Below are 13516 nucleotides of genomic sequence, written 5' to 3' on the forward strand. Positions count from 1 at the left end.
TGTCAGGAGGAACAAGTCTTAGAGAAACACATCACAATGAAAAGGTAGAGGCTCAGAAAAAGAGAGAAATACTCTCCATGAGATAGATTAACATAGTGAATATAACAATGAGCTCAAGGATGTCAGTGATGATGAGGATGGTGCAGAATTGGGCAAGGTTCTGATCTGTTTTTCTGAAGTTTGCTAAGAGCTGTACTCAACTTTATAGCAACTAACAACAATAAACCTTTCGTTTTTAATTTTAAACAAATTCATGGTTCTACTGCAATCCATAAACAACAATTCCATATACTTTTACAGGGCATTAAAGAAGTAAACTAATTTGCTTCAGTATCCATAGCAAAGAATTTGAACTTGATGAAAGTTGTACATTCAGATTCATTCACTATATTAAAGAAAAAGATTATTATAGAAAAATATCAATAAAATAATAGGCAAAGTATCAAAGAAAAATACTTCATTGTAGAGAAAGGTATCAATATAATAGGCAATAGTAGTAGCTTATAGTAAAAACTGCTAGCTAAATATTAAATTTTAAAAATTAATTATTAAATTTTAAAAACTAGTAAGTAAACTAGTTTTAGAAGATCTAAGAACATCAAGCTATTCATAAAGAGGTAGTTCCATTATCTTTTTTTATATCCAGTGAAAAGTAGACCGTATTTTGTATTGCTGATTGTTAGGAAGTGTAAACTTGTTCCTCTGAGGTGGTACTGATGTCAAATAAAACCTGTTCTAGCTGAAGTAGTACTGAACAAGAGTGTGCCCCCTTAATTTGAATCCTCATCCTTCTAAATTCAGCTGAATATATTGTTTTATCAGTTTATGGCTCACTTGATGATGCCTTCTTAAGATGACATACAAAATATTTAGACAGAAAAAATTTCTCTTGAACATTTAAAAAAATTGTCAAAATATAGCATTGTCTTCTGCAGTGTCTTTATTCCTATTTCCTCCATCACAAAAGGACTACTGTGGATTCTCAGTTTTTTCCAGGCACGTTTATATCCCCTGCTCCTTAAATATCAAGCCCACTACTGTGGAGTTGATTCTGACCCATCGTGAGGTTAGTCTAGAACTGTCCAGAGGGTTTTCAAGGCTGTAAATCACATGGAACGGGACTGCCACATCTTTTATACTCTTCTTTCTTCCTGAGTGGTTGGATCCAAATCACCGACTTTTCAGCTAGTTAGCAGTGTGAGAGCTTAACCACAGCGCTGCCAGAGTTACTTGTCCTAGAATTACTGTTGTTAGGTGCCTCTCAGTCGGCAAGTCACATTGGCCCTAAGAATCGCGCGCGCGCGCGCGCAAAGGTGGCGGAAGGCCCCAGATCTGCGCACGCGCGGGCCTTTGCGGGAGCGGGGGTGGGGGTTGGGGTGACTACGTGCGCAACTCGCGTGAGCCACGGGCCCGCCGCGGTCGGGGAGAAGGTGGCAGTCGGGATGCTACTTCTGGCCGTCGGAAGCCCCTTGGCGACTCGGTTGCGGCTCCGGGGGAAGCAGGCGGCTCTGTGGGCGTCGGCTGCATTCCGAGACCCCAAGGCTGCTGCCTCCTGGGCGGCCACTTGGAGGAGTTCCTCGGGCCTGGTCAGCGGTGGGACCCCGGTGCTGCGGGGAACCGGCCCACCTCCCCAGGGTCTGGGGCGAACGCAGGTCGGTGGTTCGAGGGCGAGCGCCCCGGAAAAGGGCAGTGAGGGTGGGCGAAGCTCCCGGCCTTGGTGGGAGGAGGGGCCAGCTCTTTTTGTTTCCTTCCAGACTTGCGGCCTGCCGGATGCCATAGTGCAGAAGGAGTTGCGCGGGTCTTGCACAAGGGTCTATCTACTTACTAGGCCTTAGCCTCTGCAATCACCGGGTCCCGGAGTTCACAGGCTTCCTTGTGCATGGGGTTGCTATTAGTCTCAGATGACTCGACAGTTCATAACAACAAGTAGCGTGATTGCTTTTCCGGGGGTTTCCGAGTAGTGTAGGCTCATGATTCCTCGGTTTATTCCCATTTTCTGCCCTTAAGCAGAAAGTGACAAGAGTTACTTTACAAAGAAATTGAACGCAATTATTGGAGACATACCGAAATTCTGTTTAGTTTTTTATGGTTCCTATTCGATTGAGTCCATTCAAACTCATAGTGACAGGATCAGTGCCGCCATGGAGCAGTTGGTAGAATCAATCCGCCGACCTTTTGGTTAGCACAGCAAATTATGCCACCGGAGGCCCGTATCGGCCATAGAGGACAGAGTAAAATCCCACAAGTTATCCTATAAATCGTTACAGATACATCTTTGATCCAGTACTTCTCTGTGCAATCAGAGGTCCTTCGTTTTTCGTTGTTATGTGCTTGCAACTCATAGTGACCCTATGGACAACAGCTCTGAACCCTACTCTATCGTGTAGCAACCTTCTTTTCTCTGACACACCTACGCCCATTACCCCAGTCACTGAATCAGTCCATCTCATCAAGGGTCTTTCTCTCCTGTGCTGTCCCTCTCCAAGGACTGGTCCTTCCTTGCAACATGTCCAAAATATGTCAGGCGCCTCTATTTTTAGTATTCCTTTGGCCTCTGGAAAGTAAAATTTGTAGATGTTAACCTAGTCATTTTAATTAGAATAAATGCTAATTTACTTGGACAAAATGCATATTATAGGATTGAGATAGAATTTAAATTTCAATGTAAAGTAGTTAGTCATGGCAATTACATTTTTAAATACGTGCTGTGAAATTAATTTTCAGATTTTCTCTGTGTTTCCGGAAATTGGTATGGCATTTCAGGATTCCCACCCCCCCTAACAGCATACTGTTAGGAGAGGCTAGTCCTTGGAAAATGACACCAGGCTTGGAAAGTTGGAGGATCAGCAAAAGAGAGGAAGATCCTCAATACGTGGAATGATAAATGGGCTCAAGTATATCCGAGATGATGAGAATGGCACAGGAGTAAGTACAGAGTAGAGAGTTGCCAAGAGTCCTAGTTGACTCCTACAGCACATAACAACAGTAATTTGCAAGATATGTAGGGAAAGTGTTGCTTTCATTTGGGCTTCTAATGTAACGACCTGTTTGAATCCACCAGCTCCTCTGGGAGAGAGTTGTAAAACTTTACAGCTTCTTTTGAAAAGAGAATTTATTTGCATCTTTTAAGACAGAGCAGAAGAAACTATTTCACTGCCCTGTTAAATACTGAAGATTACAGTAGATCTGAGAAGCTGAAATTCAAATCTAGATCTTCAAACCCCAATTCAGCCTGTTCTTACTTGTGACTGGAATTAGGGAAAGCTGGTGTTTTGTTTTTTTTTTTTTTAGCTTTGGAGGTTATTTGGGAGAATAGTTTGTATCACTACATATAACAAGTTGTCTCTTATTCTGCATTATATTAATTTTAAAAAATTGGCCTGAAATGCACATGATTATGTACATAGTCATATTGTAATGGTCTCTGTTTCAATAGAAGGTCTCTGTTTGCTGCAAGGGATGTGTTCGATGCTTACATAAACAACCTGAAAAATCAGAAGATGGAAGGCTGATCTACACTGGAAATCTGGCCCGGGCAGTATTTGGTGGGTAATCAGAAGTAGGACTATCTCCTTTTCATTTAATTGTGAAAAATACACTTAGCATATGATACCTGTTATTTACCATTCCTTAATTACAAGGGTTGACAACAGCAGCAGTCCAAAATTGACCAAACATGCAATCAAAATGCATTAATGATAAATGGTAACTGGAATGCAAATGCTGGAAACAGTCAAGAAGGAGTAATAGTTGGAAAATATGGGCTTGGTGATAGAAATGTGGCTGAAAATAGAATGATCAAAGTTTGTATTTTCAGTGATTTATTTATTGCAAATACCTTTCCGAAAAAACACAAATGGTAACTTTACACATGAACCTCACATGGCGGGCCACATAGGAATCAGATTGACTACATCTATGGAAGGAATCGTTGGAGAAACTCATTATCAGCAGTCAAAACCAGGCCAGGGGTGGATTGTGGGTCAGACCATCAATTACTCTTATGCAAGTTCAAATTGAGGCCAAAGAAAATAAGTCCATGAGAATAAAAATGTGATCTTGAGTCTATTCCATCTGAGTTTCAAAATCATCTTAATAGGTTTCACCAGATGATCTGCTGGAGAAGGAGGGACAATCTCCCTCCTTTGTTGTCAGTCAGATCCGATTTAATGGCACTCAACAAGTTAAAAAAAAAAAGAGAATAGGTTTGATCACACCAGTGATCAAAGACCAAATGGGTTGTGGGATAATATCATCCATTAAGAAAGCAAAAGTTTCTTAAAAAGACAGAGGGGAAAGGAAAAACCAAACCAAAATGGATGTCAAGAGAAGGCTCTAAAAACTGCACTAGAGCGCAAAGCTCTAAGAAGCAGCCAAAACAAAGGGAAAACATGCCCAAGTAAGAGGTGAACAGAATATTTCAAAGGGCAACTCGAGAAGACAAAGCAAAAGATTATAATGGAATGTACAGAGCTGGAATTGGAGAATAAAAAGGGAAGAACTCTATTTCTCAAACAGGGAGAACTGAAAAACAAATTTAAGTCTTGAGTCGCAATATTGAGAGAGATGCAGTGGGCAAAAAAGATGGAGGGAACACCAGAGTCACTGTACCAAAATGAACTGACTGACATTAAAAAATTTCAGGAAGTACCATATGAACAGGATCCAATGGTAATGGAGGAGGAAGTTGAACTGAAGGCATTGGAAAAAAATAAGGCCCCAGGAGTCAATGGGATACCAATTGACTTGTTTCAGTTAACAGATGCAACACTGGATGCTCTCAGCCCTCTATGCCAGAAAATTTGAGGACCCTTATCTGGCCAACGGATTGGAAGAGGTCCATGTTTGTTCCTATACCCAGGAAAGATGATCCAACAGAATGTGGAAAGTTATTCAACAGTATCATTAATACCACATGCAAGCAAAAATACTACTGGAGATCATTCAAAATTGCTAGATAAATACATAGAAAGGGAACTGGCAGAAGTTCAAACAGGATTTAGAGAAGGCTGTGGCAACAGGGATATCATTAGTGATGTCAGATGATCCTGGCTGAAGGTAAAGAATATTGAAGAATGTCTATGCTTTTTTGACTATGCAGAGACATTAGACTGTGTGGATCATAACAGGTTAGGGCTATTACTGAGAAGAATGAGAATCCCAGAGCATTTAATTGTGCTTATGGGAAACCAAATCTATACTTAGACCAGGAGGCTGTTGTCCAAACAGAGCAAGGGAACACTACATGGTTTAAAATTAAGAAGAGAGTGCATACATAAAAATGATTTAATTGTTTAAATGAAGTATTATTTGTTGATAGAAACGGAATATTCTTCCCATATACTTTTCTATGATTAATAGGGTTTTTTAAATACCATCTCAATTCTTGGCACTTAGCCTGATAAAAAGTTTACCATGTGTGATTATTGTGTGTTAGATATATGAAACTTCTTATTAACAGAAAGTTTTATAATCTACTGACTGGATCAGCTTTATAGTATTAATAAAGATCTTTGAAGAATAGTAATTTTTCTATTCAGGAGCTGAGTTGGAGGCCCTTAAGCCCTGAAATAGTTTCTAACTTGGAGAGGCTGTTCGCTGGTAAATGGCATGGACTCCAGAGACACATTGATAGGCTTTGTATCCCAACTCTATTACTTGCTAGCTATGTGTTGTTGTATGAGTGTTTCATTTTCCTTGTGTTAGATAGGCAGGATGCTAACATGGTGACAATAATTAGATATGTGTCATTAGAGCTTTGATAATTGTAAAAGGATTAAAACAGAATCTGGCATGTAATAAATATATATTTGATTTTGTTGTTTTGATGACAATATAATGAGGTAGAAAAGAATAGATTGGTTATTTTAGGAATAATTTAAAAATTCTTTCTTTTTCCCCCCCCCTCCTATTTAGGTGTGAAGTGTTTCTCTTATTCTACAAGTGTAATCAGCCTTGCTTTTCTGCCATATATTTTTGCACAAAGTAATATCATACTTGGAAGTCTGCCTTTGCAAATCTTATTTTATGGCGTCATAGGAAGCTTTACGTTGGTCACTCCACTGCTCCTTCACTTTATTACAAAAGGCTATGTAATTCGGCTGTACCATGAGGCAATGACAGACACTTATAAAGCCATTACTTACAATATTTTACTATCAGAAACAAGTACAGTATTTCACCAGAATGATGTGAAGATTCCAAAGAGCCCCCATGTCTTCACCACATTTTATGCTAAAACAAAATCATTGTTAGTTAATCCAGGGCTCTTTCCAAACCCCAAAGACTTTAACCATCTGATGGGCTATGACAAACCGTTCACTTTTGATATGGAAGAAGCTACTGAGAAGACACAATTTAAAAATGAGAAATGACTGTGTTGTCTTTATGTCTTGGCTTAACTGTGACTTATCGATGTATAGTAATAAAATTGCCATTATTTTTGAATGTTGGTGACTGATTCTTAAAACTTTGAAACTATCAAATAGAACTTTGAATTAATTTTAGTGAATGATGGTCATTTATAATAAAATAACATACTTGAAAATGAAAATGTACATAATTTTACATGAGTTTTAGGAAAATGTTGAATATATATACCCATTATGGTACATACAAAGATGATTTTATATAGGCGATGAGGTGGATAAGCATGATTTTTTAAGCTAGTATGTGAAAAGTGAAAAGTAATGGAGAGTTACCTTTTTCTTAGTGTTTGGATTTTTTTGTAAATATAAGGATATATTTTCCCACTTTAAACAACCTTGTTAAAACTAAAAAAATATGAGAATCAATATTAACTTTTTTTGGTTTAAAACACAAATTTTTTTATCCCTCCTTTGGTATTCTTACCCATAAGAAACTTCATGTACAGTCTAGTGTGGTGGTGATGGTGGTGGTTATACGCTGTTGTCTGCAACTCATAGTTACTTGCCTATTCTGAGTCAGTCTCACTAACTTCAACACACCTACCCCCAATACCCCAGTTACTGTATCAGTCCATCTCATCCAAGGTCATCCTTTCCTGTGCTGTCCCGCCACACTTCAAGCATGATGTTCCCTCCTCAGTGACTGGTCTTTCCTGGTCACCTGCCCAAATTATTTGAGACGGAGCTTCAAAATCCTAGACTCCAAGGATAACTTGTTTTCACCCTCTCCAAGACAACTTATTTTCTTGGTATGTTCAATACTCTTCTCCAACCCACAATTCAGAGGCATTGATGATTCTTCTGTCATTGTCCAGCTCTCTGATGCATAACAAGTAATTGAGAAGACCATGGCCTGGATCAGCTGCACCTTAGCCTCTATACTGACATCATTGCTTCTTAGTACTCTGGAGAGTTCCCTGACAGCAGATTTTCCCAGTGCAATTTCTTTTGATTTCATGACTGCTGGCATCAAGTGTATTGATTGTGGAGCGGAGCAAGCTATAACTTAACAACCTCAATCTCTTCTCTTTCTATTATGGTGCTGCCAATTGGCCCAGTGATGAGAATCTGTTTTCTTGATGCTGAGCTTCATATTGGAGACTACAGTCCATGACCATCTACGGGAAGCACTTAAAGTCCTCCTCAGTTTTAGCAGCCACAGCATGTTTTGTTGATGAGTCTTCCTCCAATCCTGATGGCTCATTCCTTATCAGTAAAGCCCAGCCTCCCAAATGATCTGTTCTGCATATAGATTAAAAAGGTATGGAGACAGGATGCATCCCTGACACTCCTTTCCTAATTTTGAACCATGCAGTGTTTCCTTGCTCTGTTCTGAGGACTGCTTCCTGGTCTGAGTATAGGTTTTGCATGAGTGGTTAAATCAAGAAAATTGTGATTTAAACAGTATCTTTAGTGGTCCTATTTGCTCCTCTAGGATCTCTACTCCCTTAGTTCATCCTATTAGAATAGGAAAGTAATTTGTGCAAAATAGATGGGTTGTACCTTCTATATAAGTCAGTAATTTCTATTCTGAATTACCCAACAATCAAATGCTTGTTTTGGAAAAGTTCCAGAATTCTCTCCCTGATGTGTTAAGTACCACTGAATCAGAACTGTCCCTCCAGTGGGTTTTCAGAGGCAGTTAATTGCATGTGAGTGATTCCCCATCTTCCTGAGGAGCAACTGGTGGATTTGAACCACCTTCCCTTTGGTTTGCAACTCAGCATATCTTTCTTTAAATGTCCATCTCCTTGTTGCCAGCGAGTGCATATGATCATTTAAATGTTTTCACTTATATGGAGTGGGGAAGTCCTATTGGTATAAGAATTCTTCAGAAGATAACATGTTTGTGGGGGAAAATAAGTAGAAAAGTGGGCATCCATGTTTGTCACACTGTCAAAACACTATTCACAATACCAAAAAAGAATCAATGTAAGTGTCCTTCAGCACATGAGTGGATAAACTATGGTCCACACACAATGGAATATTAACCAATATAAAGTGATAAACATAACATGGTCAAACCTGGAAGGCATGTTGAGTGATAAAAGACAATCACAGAATGACTAGTGTGTGTGAGATCTAAAGAAACCTACTGTCATCAAGTAGATTCTGACTCTTGTAACCTTTTTATCTCTTTCTTGAGCAGTACCTGGTGGACTCAAATGACCAGCCTTCCAGTTACCATCCCACCATGTACCTCATCATGCCACTAGACCCCTTACCATATAAGACCAGTATTATAAAGTATCAAGAAGAGATTCTTGCGTACAAGAAAACATTTATAGTTAGTTTCTAGTGTTTGGAGGGAGAGAAAAGGAAAGTTACTAACTAGACAGCAAATGTGTATTAAGCATTGAGTTAAGGAAAAGGTAATAAAAAATCATTCTACAACGTGACTTCGGAATAAAGGAATATGGGAGAGATGCAAAAGTAAAAATAATAGCTGTAAATACTATTACACAATTCTGTAATAATACTAAACTTACTGTGGTACATAGGGAGTCCTGGTGGTGTAGTTGGTGGAGGTTTGTATTGACAACCCAAAGGCTGCAATTCTCTGGTGGTCTGTATGCACCAACCACTCCATGGGAGAAAGGTGATCTGTTCCTGACCATACAGCTTGCAAACCTGATGGAGGGTCAACTATGAGCTGGAACCAACTCAACAACAATGCGAGGGTGGATGTATAGATAGATAGATATGTAAGCTGAACAGATATGGGGTGGTTTAAGAGTTCACTTATGAGCATATAAAGATTTGGCAGATATTTCTACATTTTAGCTGTACATATTGCATATATTTCCTGGTATGGAAAGGTCTACAAATGTTTTCAAATACAAATCTCGGAGTACTGGGTGGGACGGAATCTTTTCCATAGACTAAGCACCAGTATCCACTACCAAATTCTACTTTTAACAAGTTTATCCCTAGGGCAAATCTTCCCTTTTAATACTTCCAGTCAAGTATTGTCCAAAGGTGGGATTACTTGCTTTCTAAATCTACAGTGTTTGTTTATATCATACACTTTTTTCTTTATTTTCCCTTCCATTTAAAAAAAATGATTTGCACCCACCCATAAACATTGTGCTTCATTCATGCTCATTGTGCCCCACACAATCCCTCATATAGACTGTACTTCATAAAATTAACTACCACCATGCACACCCATATTTATTGTGGCTTTGTTCACAACAGCAGAGCTGGAAACAAGTGCCCATCAACAAATGAATGGATAGAGAAGCTCTGGTGGAATACTATGCAGCACTGAAAAGCAAGAAACTTATGAAATACTATGCAAAGTGGATGACCCTAGAGGACATTATGTTGAGTGAAATATCTCAGTCACAAGAGGACAAATATTGCATAGGGCCACTATTGTAAAACAGGACTGACATCAGGGTTGAGAGAAGGAGGGGAGGAATGATGTATATTGCATTGAAACAGATGAGGGAGAGAACTGTTTAAAAGGGTTATATGATTGGGTATTATTGTCATGACAGGAGACCAGAATGAAGGCTGCACAGTTGAGTGGACTTGGGGGGAAGGATTGCATAACAATGAAAGAGTTTTAAGGAGAAGAGTGAATTGGGGAGGATGTGGTGGGGGGAAAAGTGCAACAATGAATGACTGGAAACCCTAAATCTCTATAAACTTTCATTAAAATAAAAAAAAAAAAAAACAACTACTACCTGTGTCTATTATCACTCCATTCCTCTGAGTCCTCATGAAATCCCCTACTCTCTCTCCTCCTCAGCCACCAGACTCCATCAACCCAGCTATCAGTCCCCCCACCCCTTGAGAATTTATACATATCTTGCTCAGTTATCCTCCTATTTTCACAATTGTGATTTTTGGTTTTAAAAAAAATTATTAAATTTTATTACTTTTAATGAACATTTACAAAGCTTTTGGATTTCCATTAATTCATTGTTGCCTATTTTCTCTACCCACCCCCCAGTTCGTTCCTCCTTTTTTCCCCCCTTGAAAGTCTGTTTTAATTGTCCAATTGCCACAGTGCTTGTCAAAGGCAGTTCTGATTAATCTCCTTTGTCAGTGTGTCCTTTGCCATCCCCTACCACTCCTCCTTGAGAGACTTCACCCTGATTCATAAGGAAAAGGGGACGGTGTATTCTCTTTGCTATTTCCTGAAAAGGGACGCTGTAGGTTTCAGGGTGAAGATCTCTCACTACTCTAAAGGGCCCCTTTGTCAATAGGAAACATGTAGACTACTGTGAAGATTGATTTTGGAATTTAGATGCACTGTTATCAATTGTGCTTAGCCGTACATGTTCATATCCTTGAAGATGTATCTTGGAACTGTTGTAGCCTAGAAGACACAAATTTAACAAGTTAAAAGTATATGAGTCAAAAATTAAAAGCAATAATATTCCAAGTAGAGGTTCTAATATTGGCACAAATCAAGTTACAGAGGGAAGGTAGTTCTTAAAATAAAAGGCCTATAGACTAGCACTTTGTCTATTATAGTGTAGAGGTTAGGAACCACAAGATGTAGAGGCTCAACTATGTCATTTATTGTTCTTAAGTCCTGGACCAAATTCCATCTACCACTGGGTTGTTTTAATGATTGTGGTTTTATGCAGTATTTATCCTTATGTGACTGAGTTATTTCATTCAACATAAAGTTCTCTAGGTTCTCTCATGTAGTACTTTAAAAAAGAATTGTTCCTTAGTGCTGCATACTATTTCATTGTATGAATATACCACAATTTCTCAATCCACTCAGGTAGTTTTTTGCAGTTGGTGTCAGGATTGTTAAAAAAAGTTTACAGCATGGAACATGGGAGGCATTTCTGTCCTCATAGAAATTGGTTTTGAGATGCTGTTGCTATTGATAGGGATTCATCAATGAGATAAAACGTTGCCAGTCCACATCCAGTCAATTTTATATTTCCTGTCTAGAGCAAAGAAGAATGAAGAGAATAAAGTATTGAAGGAAATAGTTCATCCAAAGGACTTGATAGGGTGGTATTAATAAGTTCAGAATTCTCTATATAAGTATCAGTTATAAAACTATAGTTATATAATTAGAGAACTATTTTCAGTTTTCTTAAGCCTGCAAAACTAGCTCCTTAACCTCTGAATTCTGTTTCGTATCTTTAGTCATGTAAAGTAGTTTGATCTGTTTACCTGAAGAGGAAATACATCTCTCCTAGATTTCTCTGAGGCTCTTTTCCCCAGTTATATGTAAATTGTACCTTAATCTGCCTGTTTACCAGGAAGGGGACTGTGCCCTTCCTGAATTACTAGTATTTAAATATGAACTGTTCTTTTCAGATGTAAAAATGATTTCTTTTTTAATAAAGAAAGTGCTTTGTTAAGTGAGTCTCACCCTCCTAGAGGATTCAGTCCTGAAGTTACTCATTGTCTTTCAGCTCTGTGTAATAAAGTGCTTATGGATATTGCAATCTGTTTGTCTTATTGGCGATTGACTATGGAAAGAACCTCTTGCATTCAGTAACAGACTGAAGGACCATGCAAACCACAGCCTCTGCTGAGCCCAGAGCAAGATGGTGCCTGGCTGCCTCTACTGACCACCGTGATTGGGATCATAGCAGAAGTTCCTAGACAGAGAGGCAGACAAGACAATCTATAAGGGAAAATCATTTAAAAGTTCAGATTTAGTGGCCTGATAAAGACTAGTATAACACTTGTGACAATGATCCTTGGACAGCCTTCAAATGTGGAGCTAAATCCCAGAGATCACGTTTCAGCAAAACAATAGACCTATAAAGCAAACAGTAACACCCAGGAGAAATATGCTTCCTCAACCCTGTGAGACCAAAAAGGTAGCACTGACCAAAAAAAAACGAAACAAACAAACAAAAAAACCAAACAAAAACCCAAACAAATTTCAGAAGGCAAAAAGCAAGAAAGAAGGGGAAATGTGAACAGAATCCAGGAAGCAAATAGGGAAAATGCTGTTTACACTGAGGGGATTACGATTAATGTCATGGGACAAAATGTATACAAATTGTTGAGTATAAAACTAATTTTCTCTGTAAACTTTCACCCAAAACACAGTAAAATGTTTTGAAATAAATAAAAAGCCTAAATGGAGAAAGTGACTTTCCAAGAATTGATTTGGAATGAGATTCACTCAATCACTAACTCATTTATTGAGTCCACAGGGGACTGACACATTGCTGATCCTAATGTTGGTTTACAGAGACAATAAACTTTGCAGGAGTTGTTCATCTTTCTTGCATGGGACACCTTGTGGATTTGATCTTCTTGCCTTTGGGTTGGCAGGACAATTCCTTACCAGTAGGCCACCAGATTAGGATGGAGTGGGATCAACATGTATAGAATAAAATGATTCATCACTGAAATAGGTCAGTAGAAAAAACTCAGGTCTAGTAAATGGGGAAAATATCCAAACCTCCCTCCAGTTCCTTTACTATCTCCACCCCCATCCGAAGACAGACTAGCCTCTGAAAGACTGGGAAGATGATGAGTCTCCTACTTCTCATTGCCTTTGAGAACAGGAGCTTGAATCAATTTCATTTGAACCTCAAAAGGCAGAATGGTTGCATCTGACATCTAAGTTATATCAGAGTCTTTAACAAGAAAGTGTATTATTAACACAATCCTTTATCTTAATGTTGATTTCACTATTCTTCGGTGGCTTAGTCCATAGGGAGTTACATTGCTAATCTAAGTGTGGAACCTCTGGTGGTTCAGTTCACCGTGGAGAATAAGAAGCAGTCATCTCTGTGTTTTGTAGTCCCCCCCGCCCCCCACCCAGGGGCAGCTATGAGTCAGTACTGACTCAACTGCAACGAGTTTGAGTTTTAAACAACCTCAGGTGTTGAAGGCAAAGTATAAAATGACCTGAGGTATGAATGGCTGCCTTACTTTGGTTATATACTTGCTAAAAATGTGTTCTCATTCTTCTGTTGTTGTTATATGCTATAGAGTTGGAACTGACTCATAGCTAACCCTCCAGCAGGTTGTAAGAAGCAGTAAATGGCACTGGAGAAGATTGCTTATCTTTCTCCCTCAGAGAAACTGGTGGGTTTTTAACTGCATGTCTTCGGGAGATCACTCACCTTTCCCGTGAGGAG

The 13516-nt window shown here is 38.9% G+C and overlaps 1 protein-coding gene across 1 annotated transcript; it reads left to right on the top strand.

The window, feature by feature from the left end:
• The first annotated feature begins 1442 nt into the window (after window positions 1–1442).
• TMEM70 (transmembrane protein 70) lies at window positions 1443–6374 on the top strand. The gene is made up of 3 exons (XM_006880473.1): window positions 1443–1652; window positions 3440–3545; window positions 5917–6374. Exons 1-3 carry the CDS (start codon window positions 1443–1445, stop codon window positions 6372–6374), a joined length of 774 nt encoding a protein of 257 aa, XP_006880535.1.
• The last annotated feature ends 7142 nt before the right edge of the window (window positions 6375–13516 follow it).

This window comes from Elephantulus edwardii, unplaced genomic scaffold (genome assembly GCF_000299155.1).
Source record: "Elephantulus edwardii isolate Elephantulus edwardi_28Jun2011 unplaced genomic scaffold, EleEdw1.0 scaffold00008, whole genome shotgun sequence".
In the NCBI taxonomy this organism is placed as follows: Eukaryota; Metazoa; Chordata; class Mammalia; order Macroscelidea; family Macroscelididae; genus Elephantulus; species Elephantulus edwardii.